General features: G+C 30.8%; 3 protein-coding genes and 1 long non-coding RNA gene across 6 annotated transcripts; 2 read left to right on the forward strand and 2 right to left on the reverse strand.

Annotated features, from left to right (window-relative positions):
• Positions 1–5927: 5927 nt before the first annotated feature.
• On the reverse strand, positions 5928–7624 carry LOC123906831. The gene is made up of 2 exons (XR_006809038.1): positions 7328–7624; positions 5928–6112 (listed from the first exon to the last, which is right to left on the reverse strand). It is a non-coding gene; the product is annotated as an uncharacterized LOC123906831 (long non-coding RNA).
• A 1056-nt stretch (positions 7625–8680) lies between these two features.
• On the forward strand, positions 8681–12112 carry LOC123906832 (formin-like protein 4). The gene is made up of 2 exons (XM_045956842.1): positions 8681–10084; positions 10312–12112. Exons 1-2 carry the CDS (start codon positions 8832–8834, stop codon positions 11534–11536), a joined length of 2478 nt encoding a protein of 825 aa, XP_045812798.1. The 5' UTR covers positions 8681–8831; the 3' UTR covers positions 11537–12112.
• A 378-nt stretch (positions 12113–12490) lies between these two features.
• Positions 12491–18239, reverse strand: LOC123906833 (protein WVD2-like 7). Of its 3 annotated transcripts, XM_045956845.1 has the most exons (9): positions 18035–18239; positions 17817–17896; positions 16671–17348; positions 16176–16586; positions 16002–16069; positions 15390–15483; positions 15226–15297; positions 14332–14436; positions 12491–12832 (listed from the first exon to the last, which is right to left on the reverse strand). In XM_045956845.1, the coding sequence occupies exons 3-9, from the start codon at positions 17346–17348 to the stop codon at positions 12758–12760; spliced, it is 1503 nt and encodes a 500-aa protein (XP_045812801.1). In that variant the 5' UTR covers positions 17817–17896; positions 18035–18239; the 3' UTR covers positions 12491–12757. The 3 variants fall into 3 exon arrangements, with proteins under 3 accessions (XP_045812801.1, XP_045812802.1, XP_045812800.1); XM_045956846.1 differs by lacking the exon at positions 18035–18239 and having other exon boundaries at positions 17817–17960; XM_045956844.1 differs by lacking the exon at positions 18035–18239 and having other exon boundaries at positions 17595–17828.
• A 2495-nt stretch (positions 18240–20734) lies between these two features.
• On the forward strand, positions 20735–21521 carry LOC123906834 (germin-like protein subfamily 1 member 1). The gene has a single exon (XM_045956847.1). It carries the CDS (start codon positions 20815–20817, stop codon positions 21493–21495), a length of 681 nt encoding a protein of 226 aa, XP_045812803.1. The 5' UTR covers positions 20735–20814; the 3' UTR covers positions 21496–21521.
• Positions 21522–22672: the final 1151 nt, after the last annotated feature.

Consider the following 22672-nt stretch of genomic DNA (forward strand, 5'->3'; position numbering starts at 1 on the left):
AAGTGAACAAAGAAAAGAAGAAGGAGTGCAGTGATGATGAACTATGAAAAAATAAAGAAAAAAAAATTTGATACAGTGATGATGAAAATAAAAAGTCTTGGAGATTTCAAAAAAGTCTCAAGGCTTTTGGTGAGATTGTTGAAAAAGTCTATCAAGTGTATTTTCAACTAAAAAGTCTCTCAAAATCCATTCCATAGAAGAATCCATCAAAATCGGTAGACTTTTGAATACCAGTAGACATTTTAAAAGTAGTACCAAATCTCAATTGAATACCAACGGATTTTATTGCCCTGAAAAAAAAATCATGTTTGTCTTAATTGAATACCACAAGATTTATTTAACTTTTGTAAAAGTCTTGATTGAATACCTCAAGATTTTTTTGTCATAAAAAAGTCTTTTAAAATCCCATGAAATCTCAATCCAATACACCCTCCTAAATGTTCCATTTGAGCTGTATTAACTGAACTTATGTCACTATTTGAAATATGATGAATTTTTTTTGTCAAGTAATCTAGTGCTTATAAATTGACCCAAATAATCTTACAAATTGTAAGATGAATTTTAGCTTAAAAATGTGGCTACCATAACTAAAGCAAGTGGATTTTCATTATTAGCTTATGAATAAATTTGACACAAGAGTTTATTAAAAAAAGGAGAAGTAATTAATGTTAATATTACTTCAAAATCGGAACAATTGGTTAGAAGATAATTGAATAAGTAAAGTGGGTGATGTACTCATCGAAATGTGTTAGAAGATAATTGGTTAGAAGATAATTAATGTTAATATTTCATCATGATGTGACGGATTGTGATTGAAATGTATTTAAGAAGACCGATTATAATTGGAGTGTGTTTAAGAAATATTTTAGAGAGTGTGACTATCGTATTTCTCTTAATCCAAAATAGTCTCAAAATTAGATAATAGATATATATTGATAGTTTGATTATGATACTGTGAATTGCTCTCTTATAATTTGTTCTAGGCAATACATAATAACATTACATATGGCATTGAAAATACACATGCCAAGACCAACATGATCTTGTTGCGATAAAAAAAAAAAAAAAAAAAGGTGGATCAACCATGCATTTCAGTCTATCTAGAAAAACAAGTCCAAATAAACAATACAAAGTTACAACTGATTTCTATCGCTACAAAAAACTTGTATTTTAGCGTAAAATACAAATTAAAAACTAAACGCTTACGCCATGACAAATTTGGCGCTAAACCTCAAATTTAAATATTTGTGTGACATCCAAAAAAAAAAAAATTAATAATTTGTGTGACATCTACACCGGCAGAACTAGGGTGGGGCTGGGGTGGGTCGCGACCACCCTCGGAAAAATAGGAAATTATTAATATACCCTTAATTTTATTATAAAATAAATAATTATACTAAATATATATTTAGTTACGCGTTCAAATGCAAAATGTAAGCGCTAGTCTAGTGGCTCGTAGCATGCCATAACATACTCAGGTTGTGAGTTCGAATCCTGCAAAGCATGTTTTTAACATTTTGTTTTTTTTCTTCTCTTTTCTTCGGTTTGTTCGATTTTCTTTTCCTTTTTCTTTTAAAAAAACAATTTTAATATCCATATGCATATATCAATACAAAAGAAAAATAATTTATATTTTTTTCCAAAAATTATATAGATATATCAATATAAAAGAAGCACAATTTCTATCTTTTTTTCAAAAAATATATTATTTAGAGTTACACAATTAAATTTTTTAATGACCAAATTTGTGCTTATTATGACTTAATTTTTTGTATGAAATATAAATTTGTGCTTAGAGTTTAATGGGGACTAATGAGATGATTTGGCAGAATAAACGGGTACTATTAATGTAAAATTATTTTACATTATCGGTGCAAATTTTATTTTTTTCTTTAATTTATACATTATAAATTTTTTCTCGACCCACCCTAACTCTTTTTCCCAGTTCCGCCACTAGACATCTAACACTGGTTGGTTAGTCAAAAAAATTTGGAAACTAGCTAGAGATGTGTCCGTCTTTATTAAAGTGTGAGCAACCTTATTCGTTTGTCTTCTAATACACTCGACACTAGAGTGTTCATAATAAGTGAAAAACAAAAATCTACGATGACGAAGAATATCACCAAATTCCATAGCATCATAGGTTTGAGAATTGTCAACAACAATTTTTTAGTCTACCTGAAAATCAAAGTCCCAATTTTGTAGTTCATTGGCCCATTTAAGCGCAATAATAGTCTAAAAGCCTTTCCCGCGTGAAATGTCCATATAGGCGACATTAATGTTAAGAAGTCTCACATCAGTTGTGAGATGGGCTTGACAAGTGTTTATAAGCAAGTGACAATCCCAACCTTACAAGCAAGTGGCTCTGATACCATCTTAGAAATAAGTATCGGGCCTAACTTATCCTTACAAAACCGGCTTGTAAGGTGATAATTGTCACTTGCTTATAAACACTTGTCAAAACTATTTCACAACCGATGTGAGACTTCTTAACAAATTAAGTTGAATTTCTACAAATCAATGATTTCAATATAACCAATTTTTTTTTTTTTAACAAAACAGAAGGAACTCATGCTCAAGTGTTGAATCACCAAACCCATTTTCTGACAACAGAGAATAATTAGGCTTAAAACCAAATTTGTTGTGGCTTTCTCCAAACTTTTAGGTCGCAACCCAAAGATATGAGTATTTTTAATACATGCATTTAGTTTTTTTTTTTTTTTTTTTTTTTTTGTATAATCCATGCATTTAGTCTTTAAAATTTAAAAGTGAATAACCATTTTAGTCTTTAACATTAACATATTAGACGATTTGACACCTAAATTTATAAAATAACAAATTAGTCTTTAAAACTAAAATTATCCGTCATCTAAGTATCTAACAATGTTTAAAGTTCTAATTTATGCATTTAGGATGTGTTGACTTAGAGAGCATGTTTCTAGAATTTTGTATAGTGCTTTCATTAATCTCTATTTTGCAATTTAAATTCATAAAATTTTATTATAATTATTTTTATAGTGTAGCCTAGTAAATAAAATTTCATCTTAAAAAATGAATAAGTGAAGTATCAAAGTTCGAACTCTGATCCTACATATTACATATAATATTTTTATCAATTAAATTATGTTCCCGAAAACTATAAAAATTTCTTAAATTGATTGATATAAAAGACTAAACTAAATTTACCATCTCTCGATCACTTCATAGATTAATTTATCATGTCGTAAATTTAGAGATCAAATTGTTCAACTTTTTTTTTTTTTTTTTGGTAAATTTTAAAGAACAAACGGTGATTCATTCCCTAATTTATTAGGTGAGCCACTCTCTTTAACACCGAATACCTCCAATATTGACTTGAATTGTGGGGTTGTCCTTAACAACACCATGGAGTCAACGAAAAGTTGTACACATGTACAATTGGTTCCATTCTTCTTATATTTTAATAAGGTGGCTAATATTTCATAATATATTTTATAAACCAAAGCTAAGTCAAAATTTGGATAACTTTTATGGCATTTTGAAAAGGCCAATAAATCATATGATAGTACCACTTCAAAGTTCAAACGTATACCTAAACATATTTGACACAGCATTCACTTTCAAGTTTCAACCATTTTGCATTTACATGTCCACTTCTAAAAGTTCAACTCAATACCAAATATTGGTATCAAATTACTAACTCACCCCTAAACTAAATACTTCAATAAATTTAAAGTTTAACCAAAATATCGGGTTCAAGTGGTTAATTAATTTTTCTTATGACGAATTATTCAGAAAAACTTGAATTCAATTTTTTGCAGACACAATTATTGAGCTAACTTTATTTACCTCGCGGTTGAACTCTGATGACCGAACCCTCTTTTAGGGGCGGATCCATCATAAGGCATGATGTGGCTATAGCCACACCAAATTTTCCTCCAATTTTTTTTTTTTTTTTTATATATGAAGGATGTGCGAGAACATTTCCAAAATATATGTGTAATGTTTATATTCTTGTAACAACGATAAAATTACATAGTATTGGCAATAGTCTCCTAATTGTGTGGCTTGTTTTGGTGTAAACGTGAGGTTGTGAGTTCAATTATCATACAGTGCAACTTTTATATCTTTTTCCAATTAATTAATTTATTTATTTTTGACAAAGCCAATTAATTTATTTAAACAGAAAAATCTTAAAATCACAAAAAATTGCGACGCTCGGGAACCAAACCAACACATCTTTTATGAAATGAAATTAACATTATTATATATAATGGTTACCAAAAAACTCTTATAGATTGAAAAAGAGTTATATCCCTTCATCAAGTGACATATTTTTTTCCATAAATTGAAACAATTTGCATGCGGAAAAAAATATCATAGTATTGAAACAATTTTTTTATATATGAAGGATGTGCGAGAACATTTCCAAAATATATATATATATGTAATGTTTATATTCTTGTAACAACGATAAAATTACATAGTATTAGCAATAATCTCGTGTTTGTGTGGCTTGTTTTGGTGTAAACGTGAGGTTGCAAGTTCAATTATCATACAGTGCAACTTTTATATCTTTTGCCAATCAATTAATTTATTTTTGACAATGCTGATTAATTTATTTAAAACGGCAAAAAATTGCAATGCTTGGGAACCAAACCAACACATCTTTTATGAAATGGAATGAACATTATTATTATATATAATGGTTACCAAAAACTCTTATAGATTGAAAAATAGTTATATCCCTTCATCAAGTGACATAATTTTTTCCTTAACTTGAAACAATTTGCATGCGGAAAAAAATGTCATAGTATTGAAACAATAAGGATGTGCGAGAACATTTCCAAAATATATGTGTAATGTTTATATTCTTGTAACAACGATAAAATTACATAGTATTGGCAATAGTCTCCTAATTGTGTGGCTTGTTTTGGTGTAAACGTGAGGTTGCAAGTTCAATTATCATACAGTGCAACTTTTATATCTTTTGCCAATTAATTAATTTATTTATTTTTGACAATGCCAATTAATTTATTTAAACAGAAAAAATCTTAAAATCACAAAAAATTGTAACGCTCGGGAACCAAACCAACACATCTTTTATGAAATGGAATGAACATTATTATATATAATGGTTACCAAAAACTCTTATAGATTGAAAAAGAGTTATATCCCTTCATCAAGTGACATAATTTTTTCCATAACTTGAAACAATTTGCATGCGGAAAAAAATGTCATAGTATTGAAACAATTTTTTTTATATATGAAGGATGTGCGAGAACATTTCCAAAATATATGTGTAATGTTTATATTCTTGTAACAACGATAAAATTACATAGTATTGGCAATAGTCTCCTAATTGTGTGGCTTGTTTTGGTGTAAACGTGAGGTTGCGAGTTCAATTATCATACAGGGCAACTTTTATATCTTTTGCCGATTAATTAATTTATTTATTTTTGACAATGCCAATTAATTTATTTAAACAGAAAAAATCTTATAATTACAAAAAATTGTAACGCTCGGGAACCAAACCAACACATCTTTTATGAAATGGAATTAACATTATTATATACTAGTGGCCAAACGGGCACGTTCCGTGCCCGTTTGTGTGATCCGCTTTTTCTATTGCGCTAACTTTTTATTTTTTTAATCTAGTTTTTCTTCTAATATGCAATTACTTTATCAACCAATTTGTTCTATTTTCGTACTATTATTTCTCTCCATGTTTATACTCCATAGGAGTATCTATGAATTGAAATAAAGAAAAACTAATTAAAAAACAATAAGAAAAAAATACAGATTAATAATGAAATAATGAAAATTAACATGATAACTTAATTAAACTGTATTGAACTTTTCGACTCATTAAAATGTTGAAGAAAATTAAATTTGGATGAAGAAATTGAGCAAAAAAGTACCAAAAGAGATAATCAAAACAACCAATCTCAGTAAATAATATCACTCTATTTTGATATTGTAGCACAATCTTTCCAACCTTTTGAATAAAACCAAAAAGGCTAGGAGAGGAAGAGACATGAAACAAAATATGTTATTTTTTAATATCCCCTCCAATAACAAACATATATGTAGTGCCACCATATCCGTATTCTCCTTGCACTAATCTGCACATCTTCCATATCAAATTATAAATGAAAAAAAAAAAAATCATCAGAGAAAGAAAAATTAAAACAACACTAATAATATATATCTATTTAATGATTAGTTAACTTCCAATATCATTTTCTTATATAACAATTTTTTAACAATGAAATGGTAAGATTCGAATAATAAAAAGGATGTCAAATTTTTTAACTATTGAGTGAAAATACTCCGAATTTGAACACATCAAAAGTGAAGTATAGAATCTAACCTTTATGTATAAAAACACGATATTCTTTAATTATGTCACAATGGCAAAAGCAATTTAGTAACCATCAATAGTCATGGTGAAGAATAGAGTTAAGTTATAATCTTTTCAACCTAAATAAAACACATACAAATAAAAATTAAATAAAACAATACCGAGTTAACAAATATTTTAAGAGTGATTCACCATATTGAAAAAAAAAGCATTAGGAGAATTAATATCATTTTTTTTTCGGAAGGAGAATTAATATCATGACATGCATATATAATTTATCATACCTTGGTATTATTTATTGGGCTATCAAAATGACGTGAGATTTAATTTAAGAAATCATTAGATGCCAAATAGTTCTTTCAAAATTGAGAATAATGGATATCCTACACCCTATTAAATGGAAAACAGAAGAAGCACTTTAACACTATTATGCTTCAAAGTCAATTCAAATATTTAAAATATAGAAGATGAAAAATTGAGACAACAAACCTTTAAAGGGTTCTCACATTTCCTTTTCTAGACCATCTCTCGGGTGGTAGTGTGAGATTAAGTTTCTTCACCATTGAACCCACAATTGACATAATTGCTTGCACTCTCTACCATCAACAACACATAAAAATCCAATTTGTTACCGAGCAAATTATAATCTATTAGTCACATGTTCACAGTTTAAATTAAAAAAACCACTACAATTTTCATGCATGTGATATTTTTCAGACGTTAACTTATTTGTTTTCATCAAAAGTTTTTTATTTCATTTGTACAAACACTACAACATGCATGGTTGAAAAACAGTTAACACATGTTCATCTTTCTTTTTTCAAAAGAAAAGTTTTTTCAAAAGAAAAGACATGATGAAATAAAAACAATAAAGAATACAAACAATTTCAATCCATACAATGTACATTATAAGTCATATAATAGAATTTTGTTTACTCTAAACCGTTACATATATCGATATGATGCAATAACATTGCAATTCACCAAATGGAAATTAAATTTCAGCAAGACTCCAAAATTATGTTGATCTATGTAATCTAAATGCCTTGATTCCAGCCCTGTCAAATAATTGATAACAGAACATATGTGCCACGGAATTGAAAACACACAAAAACATTATAAAAAAAATGTAATATGTTTAACCAATTTGTTCTATATATTTTGGGTTCTTAGATTTTCCTTTCTTTTGTTTTTGTGTTTTAATTTCAAAGAGTAGTTATATTTTCTTTTTGAAATGATATAACCGATTTCAACTTCCACCCTTTAAATATTATTTTTTTTTGAAATTTTTGCAATAAATGAAGGGTAAAATTGGAAAGAAAATAGGCTACACCAAAAGAAATGTTTTCCCTTTATTAATGTTATAGATAATGGTTACCAAAAAACTCTTATAGATTGAAAAAGAGTTATATCCCTTCATCAAGTGACATATTTTTTTCCATAAATTGAAACAAGTTGCATGCGGAATAAAATGTCATAGTATTGAAACAATTTTTTTATATATATGAAGGGTGTGCGAGAACATTTCCAAAATATATGTGTAATGTTTATATTCTTGTAACAACGATAAAATTACATAGTATTGGCAATAATCTCCTGGTTGTGTGGCTTGTTTTGGTGTAAACGTGAGGTTGCGAGTTCAATTATCATGCAGTGCAACTTTTATATCTTTTGCCAATTAATTTATTTATTTATTTTTGACAATGCCAATTAACTTATTTAAACGGCAAAAATCTTGAAATCATAAAAAATTGCAACGCTTGGGAACCAAATCAACACATCTTTTGTGAAATGGAATGAACATTATTATATATAATGGTTACCAAAAACTCTTATAGATTGAAAAAGAGTTAATCCCTTCATCAAATAACATAATTTTTTCCATAAATTGAAACAATTTGCATGCGGAAAGAAATATCACAGAATTAATTCATTAAAAGTCAAAATTACGTATTGATCAATATTCGATACACTTGATTTATTGAACAAAAATTAGTCCTGAATCCTCCATGCACCTTTTCTTGGAAACTAATACCTAAAATCCAATGATCAGGGTCATATTGGTCATTGCAACAACCTATAGCACAATAATACTAATATTAACTTGCTTATTAAAAATATCACAAAATTAATTCATTAAAAGTCAAAATTATGTACACTATAATTGATCGATATTCGATACACTTGATTTATTGAACAAAAATTAGTCTTGAATCTGCCCCTGCCCCTTTTCTTGGAAACTAATACCTAAAATCCAAATATCAGGGTCAGATTGGTCATTGCAACAACCAATAGCACAATGATACTAATATTAACTGCTTATTAAAAATATCAACTACCAAATCCAATAGCACAAAGTCAAAGAAGACTCTAGAAGAAGACAAAGCTTGCAATGATCATCAAAATGAAAAAAACACAAAAAGCATATTATCTTGTTTTGAAAACATCAATGTAATTATAATTACAATCTTTGTTCCTCTTCATATTCATGGCTTTCAACATGATGTTTCTTCTAATCCTTGTTCTTGTTTTACAAATTTTTCTAATACCAACTTTCTATTGCCACACCAATTTATCTCAAAGCCAAAACATTGAAATTTTTTATCCAATTGAAACTGATGAACAACCAAAACCAACACAACCATCACCAATACCAATACCAATACCATCATCCACAAAATCTTCTTCAAATAGTAAAATAGTAACTGCTGTAGCTGCATCTGCAACAGGAACATTAGTTCTTTCTGCTCTAATTTTCTTCTTTGTTATGAAGTGCTTTAGAGCAAAAAGAAGAAATGTTGTGATTGTAAACAATAACAACACTTCTTCTTTAGATCATGGAAATGGTATGCCTCAAGTGAAAGTGATTGAGAAAATGGAAGGTAAAATCAAAGGGCTTATTATTGATGAAGATGGTTTAGATGTTGTTTATTGGAGAAAACTTGAAGATCAAAACTCTAATAAGGATTTGCAAAAGGGTGGTCCTAAAAAAAAACAATATTATGATCACAATCACAATGAAGAAAATCAAGGGAAAAATTTAGAGTCATCAAGGAAAAAATCAAGGGAAAATCAAGAAACTCATTTGCTTAGAGGAAAATCTTCAACTTCACACATGAATATATTTCCACAAGAATCATCATATACAATTATGAAAATTACACCTCCTGCACCTCCTCCTATTATTCCTACTCAACCATTTTCTTTAGACCTTCTTCCTTCATCGCCGAAACGGCTAAAACCACCCTCAACTTCTTTCTCATCAATTCCAAAACATTCAAATCCTTTTGTCTCATCAATTCCGAATATGACGAATGATGAAACGCCAGTAATATCTGATGATAGAATGAGTCAAAAACCGCAGCCACCTCCTCCTCCTCCTCCACCAATACCTGATAGAAAAAGTTCAGCACCGACGCCTCCTCCTCCTCCTCCACCAATACCGGATAGAAAAAGCTCAGCACCGGCGCCTCCTCCTCCTCCTCCACCAATTCCAAATAGAAAGAGTTCTGCAACACCGCCACCACCACCTCCTCCTCCAGTAACTGGTGGAAAGAGTCCTGCACCACCACCCCCGCCGAAGACAGGTGGATTGAAATTGAAGTCATCATCAAAACCACCACCTATCCCTATTGAAACATCTTCAAGTGAAGTAAAAATGAAACCGTTGCATTGGGATAAGGTGAATACTAATCTTGACCACTCTATGGTGTGGGACAAAATCGACCGTGGTTCATTCAGGTAATTCTAATATATACTTTATTTTCTAAGATTAATATGTAAATTTTGATCCTACATTTCAACATTTATTTATCATTAACAATGTTGTTGACCTGAAGTTGTTAATGAGTTATAGTAAAGTCAAATCGTTCGGGAGTCAAATCGTTCAGGAGAACCTGAGTTCAAATTCTGGCTAGAGGGTTAAGACAAAAAAAAAACATGCACTGATGATTTTTCTAAATTTTCAGGGTTGATGATGATCTTATGGAAGCTCTCTTCGGGATTGTTGCAGCCAATTCAAACAAATCAGACGGTAACACTTCAAAAGGAAAGGAATCAACAAGTCCAAACAGGGATGCATCGACAAATGCTTTCATTCTTGACCCTAGAAAATCACAAAACACTGCTATAGTTTTGAAATCTCTTGCAATCTCACGAAAAGAAATCATTGAAGCACTCATTGATGGTCAAGGCCTCAATGCAGATACAATTGAAAAGCTTTCAAGAGTAGCTCCAACAAAAGAAGAACAATCCCAAATACTTGAATATCAAGGAGACCCAACAAAACTTGCAGCAGCTGAATCTTTCTTGTACCACGTCCTCAAAGCAGTTCCTTCGGCATTTAAGCGCTTGAATGCAATTCTATTCAGGTTGAATTATGAATCGGAGATTGTAGAAATCAAGGAGTTTCTGCAGACCCTTGAGCTAGCGTGTAAGGAGCTTCGAAACCAAGGAGTTTTTGTGAAGCTTCTTGAAGCAGTTCTTAAGGCCGGAAACCGTATGAATGCAGGTACTAACAGAGGTAATGCTCAAGCTTTCAACTTGGTTTCTCTAAGGAAACTCTCTGATGTTAAGAGTGTTGACGGAAAAACCACATTGCTTCACTTTGTGGTTGAAGAAGTAGTCCGTTCCGAAGGAAAACGCGCGGTTCTTAACCGCAATCATAGTTTGAGTCGTAGTTTCAGTAGGAGCAATAGCAGCAGTGGCATTGGAGACTCTATGGATTCTGCTACTTCAAAGGAACAAAAACAAAGGGAATATACAACACTAGGATTACCAATTGTAGGAGGGGTCAGTGCTGAGTTTTCCAATGTAAAGAAAGTTGCTCAAACAGATTACAATAGTTTTGTTGGTTCTATCTCAGCACTCTTGGCAAAGATAGTTGAAATTCGGCAACTTGTTTCGCAGTGTGGAAAAAATGATAAAGATGGAAAGTTTATCAGAGAGATGAACCATTTTCTTGAAAATGCTGAAAAGGAAATGCAATTGGTGAGTGAAGAACAAACAAGGGTAATGCAGCTTGTTAAGAGAACAACGGATTATTATCAAGGTGGAGCTTCAAAAGACAGTGCAGGAGAACAGCCTCTTTATCTATTTGTTATAGTCAAGGATTTTCTTGGAATGGTTGATCAAGCCTGTATAGATATCACTCGAAACATGCAGAAAAAGAAGATACCTAAGGCAAAGTCTTAAAAACAGCCTACGTTCGCAATGTCCGTGACATCAACATTTTTCAAGTCTCTGTGAGGCCATACAAGTCGTATTTGACTGCAATTTTTCACAACAATGAAAATAGCGACCTTCGCTATTTTAAACCTTGCACGACAAATTAAGGGTGGAAGTCAGCAGAGGGATGAGCAGAAAAGTCTTTTTGAGGTGTCAAACCTGCCGGAACATAGCAGGTCAAACAATTCTAGGATTAGTAAAACTGTTTCAACTTTTTCCTATGTCACCAATTACCCAAGGAGCTGAAATTCTGTCATGACAGGACCAATTTGTGTCTGGAAAATTAAGCTAATATCTCCTTGTCTTTATGATACTATAAAATGTAGGTGTTACTTGTATAGAGAACTATTGTTCACGAGCCTTTTTGAAGTCTAGTGTATATAGATGTTGGATTCTTTTGGCATTAACAGTACTTGCAACATATTTTCTTGTTTACTATTACTATGTTTGTAGCATTCCAGTGCTAGAATAATGTTTGAATTTTTAACTTTGAAAAGATCCCACCATTTCTGAAAAAGTCTTAATACAGTTCATGTTCCAGAACATGAAGGGTGTATACCTTAATGATGTACTTAATTAGTTTGGGCTTCCATATTTCTCAAAATCTTCGATCACGCTTCCCAATGCAGGTCTTACACTATTGCATGTGAATGTGAAGATGGGTGAGTATACAGAAATGGGGTTTATAATACTTCATTGCTAGTGTTGACAGTCGCAGATAGCGAAAAGTTTATTCAAATTCTGCTACACTACAACCACTCCTTGATAACGCTTTGCACTAGTTAGCGCATCACCGAACATTAATGATTTGTTCAAGTTTCTCTTAGTTTTTCAAGAGATATGTGATCTACAATACGTTAGAAACTACTATATATCAATCACCCATAGGCTGAAGAGAGACAGAAAACTGATGCAACCAACTACAAGAAAATATATGCATTTTTCACATTATTACAAGCATTATACAATATTATTTTCTAATTTGAATTTTCTAGAAGAAGAATTTGCCATCAATAAATGATGTCTACTCCTTCTACGAACTTCTCAGAATGTTCATAATTAAGCTCCCTATTTAACTAGAAGACTGTTCCACTGTTGCATACTGAACTATAATATCATAGGGTTGAATTGTTTTCATTGTTTTATACTCTGAACATATACTACCAGACTCACTGGTGTGTTTAACTTCTATTCATTTACACCTCTCTTTACCTTCACCACTTGTGTAGCAGCTACCGGCCGATTCTCAGTCTTAGCATCACCCTGCATGAGTAGTCATGGAAACAGGACATTGTTAACTGCTAGCATATAATCAAGTCTCAGAACTCAATGGAAAATAATAGGGCTTTCGAATGGAGCACAATTTGGACTGTCAACCATTATGTGTAGGAAGCAACTTTCTTCACCCAACAATTCTAAAAAACCACATATGGTCCTGGAAGAGTTTACTTCCAGGCAACATAGTTTTTCCGGAAGTATACTTTTCGACAGTACAAAAATTGTGGTTTTTCATATGTGTACATCCAAACTGATCTTGGGGGTGGAGAAAGTTGCCCTCTTATGCAGAAGGAAAATGAACCAGAAGCCAACAACACCTAGATTTTGAATTTAGGAAACCTAGCGTATGTTTGGATTAGAGTTTGGAAATTTGATCTTGGTTAAACTTGATTTTGTTAAATTTATTTTAGTCAACAAAAGGGTGTTTGAAGTGATTTTAACATAATGAGCATTATTTGGATAGTACAGACAAAAAATCACTTTTAGATGCAACGTTATTAATATGGATGTGTAATTATTATTAAAGTAATAAGATAGTATTAAAATAAGAGGATAATTTTGCAAATATATATCAAACATGATTTTCCTTTGCCGAAAAGAAATATTTTATTACTTTTGCATTTGAATAACAAAATCATTGTTTTAATTCAAAATAAATTATGTACCAAATTGCCAAACATGTCCCCGCATATTCAAAACTACATTCAACATATGGTTTTAGGGATGGTAGAGGAAGAATTTCAATATAGTACTCTCTGACATACTTTTTTCCAACATATATATTTTCTTATTGAGTGAAATTTATGTGAGCCTCGTTTTCTATTTAGTGGGACCCCCTCCTTAATTAATACGACCCCTGCAAATTTTACTTAATAATAGAGGGCGTGTTACTAATATTTCTAAGAAAACTACTTAGATGGTTTGATGAGAAATAATAGAGCCATTCACACGAGATGGAGAAGTGTAATCTCTCCATTCAGAAAAGAGATAAAAATGGGTGGGTCCACCTCGCCCAAATTTGAATGGCGAGATATCACATTTCTCCCTCTCGTATTAATTTTTTCGCATGAGCAGATCCATTCCCATTTTTAGGGTACTACAATCCTAGAAATCTTGTTTGACGGTAAAAAAGAAATTCTCATGATTATCTCTAGTATGGACCACCAACCCACATGCTCATTTGGCAGAAAACATTATATATTTAAAAGCAAAACAAGACAGCCATGTCCCATAGGTCTCCCTAACTTGATTACAATTACCAGATCCAATTATCAGTTGTGAAACACAATGTTAAGACGACTTCGATTAAAAGTTAAGTTTAAGATTATTAGTCATTTTCACACGTGTCTCAAGAATGCAATCAGTAGTCAGCTGTACCAAAAAGTTATGTTTTAAGTTACTTTATAACATTAAGCAACACAAAACTTTTCATTTCAGATATGAATATGGTACATATGACTTATCAGTTCAGATGTATAACATACCTTTTCTGCGCGACTTTTTGATACTTTTTGACCACGATAAAAGGTTGGTAGGGGTGTGGCCTTGAAATCATGTTTTGGCTTTCTCATCTCTGCCTCTTTTTCCTCCTGTGTTTAGACATGTTAGTTGTGCATATACATGAAAATGTAAAGTCCATTCATAACCCAGATCAGCCCTTCTAAAAGTACATGTTCAGCTACTTTCAGTAAAAATGATTTTGTATACAAACCTCAATTTGACCAGAAGTTGTAAAAGTAGCTCGTGTTTAGTTTGTATGTTTGGCTCTTAATGGGAAAAAAAAATTGAATTGATTTTGTAAAATTAGTTTAGTGAAAAGTGAGTTGAACAAGTGTGTGGATTTAGCAAAAAATGGTGTGACCATGAGTTGAGCGAGAAGCACCAGTTTCAAGCTTTATAAAATCGATGAGTGTGCCTTGAGAAGAATGATGAGTACATCATGGGCCCAAACATTAGGCTAAAAATCAATTCTATAGGAAAAAACTCAATCTCAACTTCAAGTTAAAATCAATTCTGTAGGAAAATTCAATACTACTTGAAGACACTCAAACATGTCAAAACCAATACTATGCTTCTACTATCACTTTTGTCTCTCCCTAAATTGAATTCAAACATTACACAATATTTTATATCAAATTTGATTCTAGACTAAAAACACTGAAATATAAATGACTTCATTTTAAACTCAGTTTTAACCACATCAAGTTTACAAAAATCAATTACAAATAAATCACATTATTAAATGCTCACCCAAACACACAATAAGTATCATTTTGAGAGAAATGATACTTAAGACGACACACTTAAGTGAAGCCAAGGCAGGAATATAGGAAATGACAGTCATTTCGAGAGAAACATTGCGGAATGAGGAAGAGTACCTTCAATTTTGTTTGGAGACACGTTTGTCGTACCTCTTTTGCAATAGGTTTTTCCTCTAGTTTTCTTGAGGACTGATTAAGGTGAAAGAAAGAACATAATTTAGTCAGGCGGAAACTACGAATAAGGGGTAATGTCAATTTGAAAGATCAAAATGTAGTCCTACCTCTTTCCCCTTCTCAGATTTGGTGTCACTTTTTGGGCCCAAAGTTCGTACAGCATTTCCACTTCTTTTATCCATCCTCTCAACCGTAGTTGGCCTATTCATAAATAATTTCCAAGAGGGTCATCATACAGAAAATTTAATTCCATGTGCTTTCATCAAAATAATCAAAATAGAACTTATTAGATTTGTTTCGTATAGAAATCTTATCAAATGCTTTGTCAAAGAAAGGGGTTTGATATATTTCATCAAACCCAAAACTAGCAAGTAGTTTCATTCAATAGATAACAATAGTTGTTTTCATAGCACTGTTTATGAAGTATAATAAATTTCAATTAAAGGAAAATTTCAATTCAAGTCACAACAGATATTATTGGACAAAATTAGGTTTTTTTTTTTTTTTGGTCAAGGGACAAAATTAAGTTATAAATATGTTTGAATCAACATTTATCTATAGTTTCCTTAGTTGAAGTTCTCTATAAGGAAACTACAAACATAAAACCTTATTCACTCCGCTGTTGAAACGCATTAATAGTAAGAAATTTATGCACAAAAAATGGGTTATAGAAAAAACAGGTGCATATAAGACAATAAAAGTTCAGATTAAAAATTTACCGTCCATTTTCTTTCCGCAAAGCAGTAGATGTTGTTGGCACCTTTGATGCAGTCCCCCTTGAAGGAACCTATCCACGTTATCAGTAGAAAACCATTTTCAAATCAATGTTATTTTCAGACAGATAAATATCATTAACAATGAACTTCAGTTGTCCACAAATATTTTCAAATTACCTGTCTTTTTACAGATTTGTCTACTTCGACGGAAGTTCTTGGCTGGTTCTGGAATGTCTTAAATGCTCGTTTGACTATGTCCTTATCCCCCATACTGTCCATTATGAGAGATCTCCTCATAGGAGTATCACTTGTTTGAGGAACTGGATCAGGATTACTAGGACCTAAGCTCATAGACATGTGCAAGGATCTGTTAGTAACTTTTTTGTTCTCCACACTAGAAGTAACTTGCTTCTTAGGTAAAGACGGCGAATTTCCTTTTTTAGTTGAAGAGGCAGATGCCAATGTTTTAGTTGAAGTTGACGTAGGCTTTGAACTTCTTGGTGTCGAAATTGGAGATGCCTTAGATTTTGGTACCACAGATTTCTTTTTTGTCTTGGCTGCATTGTTTTCCCTATTCGCAGCGATAACCTATCCAAAATAAATGGTAATCAAATACTCAATCTTTTAAGAAATTTAACATTATGATTTTGCCAAATATGAATTAAAACAAACCTTAGATTCCTTTGGTTGATCCAATTTCACATCTTTTTCTTCAACTTCTAAAGCCTTTTCTGTTTCCTTGTACACAATTTCCTTCACATCTTCGACTTCAATTTCAAGACGCTCTTGTTGTTTTATGGACACGTCTTCTTCAGCGTCGTCTATCTTGTACGAACCGTGTGACTGTGATCCACTTTCTACCTCTTTGTTCTCTACCTCAGCCAATGAACTTTGGTAATCTATTGAAACTGCAACTTCCTCCTTCAAGTCATCCACATGACTCCTGCCAATTTCATCAACCAAACTGATTCCAATTTCTTGCTTATCGTGTTCATCAGTAGTACCATGAGTGTTGGATATCTGAAACCCCGAATCAGTCTCACAAGTGTTATCGTCACCATTTTCACTCAGATCTATACCATTTTGATCTTCTGATCTGAAAGAATCTTTCTCAAGTTCCTTCTCTTGAGCAAGCAATTCAGCTTTCCGGGCCGCAATCTTCTTATAATGAGCTTCAAAGTAAGCTTTCTTCTGCGCTACTGATCCCGGTGTGGCACACTTCTCAACTTCTTCCAAGTACTTATTCGGCGAAAATGAAGACCATCTCTCCCAAGACAAAGAATCATTCTCAAATCTACCAAAAGAAACAGACACTTGCAAAGCAGAATTTGAAGCAGTTGTCTCTGCCATCTAATCAAACAACAACAACAAAATTAAAAAAACAACCTTTTCACAATCAAACAAACATTTTGACAAACAGTTACCAAACACCAAAAAAAAACACAACATTTTAACAATTATAAATTTAGAAATTTATGATATGATCCAACACTAGAACAACAAAGATTTGCAAGAAACAATCATAGTAACAAAATTTAAATTAAATAAAAAAATATAATTTCATACTAAAACAAGATTAATGAAAAATGGGTTTACCTTATCTTGAACAAATTCACAAAGCTACAACTCCAAATAATTGAAAATATATATAATCATTTGTTTTTCTAGAGATCTAACTAAAATGATCAAGATTGAAGAATAATTCACAATGAGACAAAAAGAGAACTCTAAAATAATTTTGCAGCAAATGATAAGTAAAGAAAAAACATGTGCATGTGGATTGAAGAGTGAGAGAAAATTGAAAGAATAAAAAAATACCCTTTTTTCTTCAATAATTTCTACTTCACTTTTCTACAGTAATAGCATCATTTGTCTCATTGTGGTACTTGAGGAAAATCCTAAAAATATATAAAATAATTGAATTATTAAAGAAACTAAATGTAATAATATTGAGAGAGTAAAGTGTAAAGTTTATAGATCACAACTGCATATTGTGTCTCTTAAAAGGTTATTTAACTTTTAATGGTAATAAGTACCTCTTTTTTGTGGTGAGTGAGGGACATGGTTGTAGCAGTTTTAGATTTTAGAGATGAAATAATGAAATTTAAAGTACAGAGAATTATGAAGGGAAAAATAAAGAGAATGAAAATGAAACCATTTTTGGTCAATGATTTTCTTTTACTATAGTTTAGTTTTTATAAATGCTTACTTATGGAGTTTTAAGAAAGTGGACTTTGAGTCAAAGAAAATAAGTGGAGTCAATCAGCAATTTAATAATAAATCAAGGAGATCAGAAAGTGTATGTATTATTTTTATTTTATTGTAATTTTGCTTAAATAATTCAGTGGTTAAATTCACACATTAAATATAAAGAACTAGACTAATAATGAATTGGTTCAAAGTGGTAAATGTATTGGTTTCGTTAAGTATGTAGTTAGGAGTTCGATTTCTGGCACATGCGTATGGAGAAAATTTGGTTGGAAGGGAATAACTCATCTTGTGTCTGCAAGTTCCCCGACGGAGATTAGTCATCGCAAACAGCGGCGGAAACTCCGTACCAATATCATGACAATAAAAAAAGAAATAGAAAATTTCAAATTCAAACTCAAACTTTTGAAAATCAACGTCTTATAGTCAAAGTTACTGGTTAGTTATTAATATTACTATTTTTTTCTCTTTTCTCAAGATTTGAACTCTGGTTATTTTAGTGTTTCTGAGACACAAATTAAAAAAATTTAAAAAGAAAAGTAAATATTGCAGTGAAAAAAGCTTTTTTTTTATACTCTGATTTATATATTCTACATTTAAATATTGTACTGCTAAACCCTTTTAGATAGTAAAACTAATTATATTAAACACTACATCTTGAGATTTAAAAGACACCACATTACTATACATGATTCTTTAAAATTTTTTTCAAAATATCTGTAGTTCCTAATGCCAGAAAACCAAAAGCGTCACAATAGATTACGGTGATTCCAACATATCCATGATAATAAGGCTAATGCTACGTTGGACCACCTTCACAAGTGGTCCATCGTGAACAAGTGATCTACCGAATATGAATTTTGCGAAATTCACTGTTGGATTGAAATTTTATATCGTATAGATCATTAATAAATTTTTTAAATTTTTTTGAAAATCATTTGATATGTTATTGAGACCCATCAAGATTTACGTTATTTAATAAACAGTTAATCTTGATGTGTCTCAATAACATATAAAATGATTTTCAATTTTTTCTAAATTTTTCTATGAATAATCTATATAATATAAACTTTCAATTCAACGATAGATTTTATAAAATTCGTATTCATTATAATGTTATTCATGACTGATTCATCATAGACCACTTGATGGAGGCGTCATATTAGAATTTAGCATAATAATAAACCTATGCTTAGAGGGTTCGAACAAAATTGAGAGTACAAAGAAAGAGATCAATAATATTAAGGTGGTGATGATTAGATTAGATTGGATATTAAATGAGGTGAGACAAGTGAGAAATACAATACAAGGGAGGGAAGGATAGGAGGAAGGGCCACATGAAGAAAAGCTGTACAATTTGAGACGGTGTGTGTAAAAGGTTCCATGTGACGGGGTCTCAAATATTTATTATAGATCTTACTTGGTCCACATGTGGTCCATTATTCAATTCCTTCAACTCTAAAACATTATAAAATGCCATAATAATCCTACACAAATGTTAAATATTTATATTCATTTTTGTGAGGTCAATTCAATCGAGAAAGACATTGTATTTTATATGTAGAAATAGTCGAAATTTGTGCTTAGAACATTACATTTATTTATTTTAAAAGTAAAATTCTAACCACTAAATTATCGGATAAAAAAAATATATATTTATATCTATTTGTTTTATTTTGACAAAAAAATAATATTTATATCTATTAACTAGTTAGTCTTTGGCAAATGCATATAAAAAATATTTATTAGAAGAGATCAAATCATTTAATGGGTCTTAGTTACTACAAGAGAGTAGTTCATATAGTTGCACGTCGAAGATATATTAACTTTGAAAAATAAAATAATATTATAAAATTATTCAATAGTTAAATAAAAACAAAACAATGCCATAATACTAACTTCAAACTACAGCGTTCGCTTGTATTGTATAATGTCAATCCATATATAAATTAAAAAACACATCTTAAATTGGTTGTGTCAATTGTCTCATAAGTATAACTTAATCGCTAAAGAGATTGCATGTAACATATAGAGATCGGGCTCGAACGCTAATACATCCACTTACTCACCATAAAAATGTGAAATTCTAATGTTACTTGACAAACAAGAAATTGTAACTAAGTGGTTGTAATTACTAAAATATATATTTTACACAATTTTATTTAATATTACTAAAATTTAAAAATGATAACTGGATTAACAAGTTTGGATATTAAATTAATACATTTCTAATTTTTTTTTTTCTTTTGTCTTAATCTTCCAATTTTTAGAGAATGTAGTAATTGGAAGTTCAGCCAAGAATAAGTAAAATGTGATAAACATATTTAATAGAAGGTATACATCATCCCCTTGGTGTGACTTATTCTAACTTGACCACAATTCCTTTAACTTGCCTTACCAGATTATTCTTCATCCTATGCTCTCAAGCTACTCAATCATCTAACTCCACAAATCAACTTATCAAGTTGAATTAACATCACCATCCACAACCTACTCTCTTCATACATACATATAAATAACTTAGCATATGCTTTCAAAATCCATACTATAACCCTATCATATTAAATTTATATTATCTATACTTGTTTTGTCTCCCTTGTTTTCTCCTATGATAACTAAAAAAATGAAAACCCAAATTCATTTTCACACCCTACCACTAATTGTTTTCACCCTATCTCTCTTTTTGGGCCAATGTATATCTGACCCTGACCCACTTCAAGATTATTGCATTGCAGATAACAAAAGCACTTTTTTCATAAATGGATTACCATGCATTGATCCAAAACAAGCTTCTTCATCTCATTTTGTAACATCATCATTATCAAAGCCAGGTAACACAACAAACATGTTTGGTTTTAGTGTTACACCAACAAACACAATTAACCTACCTGGGCTTAACACATTGGGCCTAGTTTTAGTTCGTATTGATATAGCTGGTAATGGAATTGTGCCACCACATTCACACCCACGGGCCTCAGAAGTTACCACATGTTTAAAAGGGCTTTTACTTGTGGGCTTTATTGATACATCAAATCGGGCTTTTACTCAAAATTTAAGCCCAGGTGAATCATTTGTTTTTCCAAAAGGTCTTGTGCATTTTTTGTATAATCGTGATTCTAAGGAACCAGCTATTGCAATTTCTGGACTTAATAGTCAAAATCCAGGTGCACAAATTTCATCAATTGCTAACTTTGTTAGTAAGCCTTCAATTCCTGATGAAATTCTAAAGAAGGCTTTTCAAATTAGTGGTCAAGAAGTTGAAATTATTAGGAAGAAACTTGGTGGTTGATTTGGCTGCTGGTGGAAGGTTTTCAATTATTGTGTTAATATTATAGTCTTTCCGACCATATTTATAACAAGAATCTCATTTTCATATTCATTGAATAATCTTATGTATCTGATCTATATTATAGATTAGATATATCAGCTATTCAACGAATTTAAAATTTGAAATTTTGTTTATAAATATGACCGGAGGAACTAAATCATTTTTATAATAATTAAATGTATTTTTGGAGGAACTACATCATTTTTATACCAAACAGCAATGACCAAAGATAAAAAATGATATATTTGCATAGTAAAAACAAAACAAAATATTTTATAGACTAAAAGCAAAAAGTGATATATTTGTAGAGATAAAAAAAATACATTTTATATTGTATTTTGATAATATTGTGCTTGGGATCTTAGGTGGGTACATGATGAATGATGATGTTAGATTAGTATATTTAATTATTTTTCAAAGAAAGAGACATCTAAACCGTTGTATTATACATGCTTAACTTAAGCTTAAAAAAAATTATAAGTTATAATATAATAATCAAAAGTAAAATTAGATAGTTGATCCAACTCTTGTATTGTATTGGCTATTATTGTGGAGTGAAGAAGTAACTAAGTAAGCTTGTTCTCCCCACCTTTTCTATCGTTCTCTTTCTTTTGTTGGATTGTTTTTTGTTTTAATCTATTGACATAATTTAAATAGCAGGTACATTTCATTGTTAAAATGATGAAAAAGTCAATGTCTTTTGGTAACTTTGAAATTCTACCTAACTTAATCCCTTGTGAATTATTAGTTTTTACCACGTCAAAATAACAATTTTGAGTCTCTAAAATTGTATCTAAATAGATGTCTAAAATAAATAAATAAAATCTCAATTACATTATACCTTTTAAAGTAATTTCATAAAACTAAATTATATTTTAACGTAGTTGGCGGTTTGACTTTACTTTTTCAAAATAAAATTACAAACAACTAATATGATATTAATTTTTAGTTTTAACAATTACTTTAAAATCTCTTGAAAAAGAGTTTTGTCATAAATTTAATAGCACGAAAAATTAATTTCTACTATTACACGTAATAATCAATAATACACAATTTGACATGGTCTACAACGCACGTCACTGTTTTGTTGTCATTTTTTGCTGCAAATAAAATTAATAATGAAATTAATATATAGCAT

The sequence above is a fragment of the Trifolium pratense genome, linkage group LG2, assembly GCF_020283565.1.
Source record: "Trifolium pratense cultivar HEN17-A07 linkage group LG2, ARS_RC_1.1, whole genome shotgun sequence".
Classification (NCBI taxonomy): domain Eukaryota; kingdom Viridiplantae; phylum Streptophyta; class Magnoliopsida; order Fabales; family Fabaceae; genus Trifolium; species Trifolium pratense.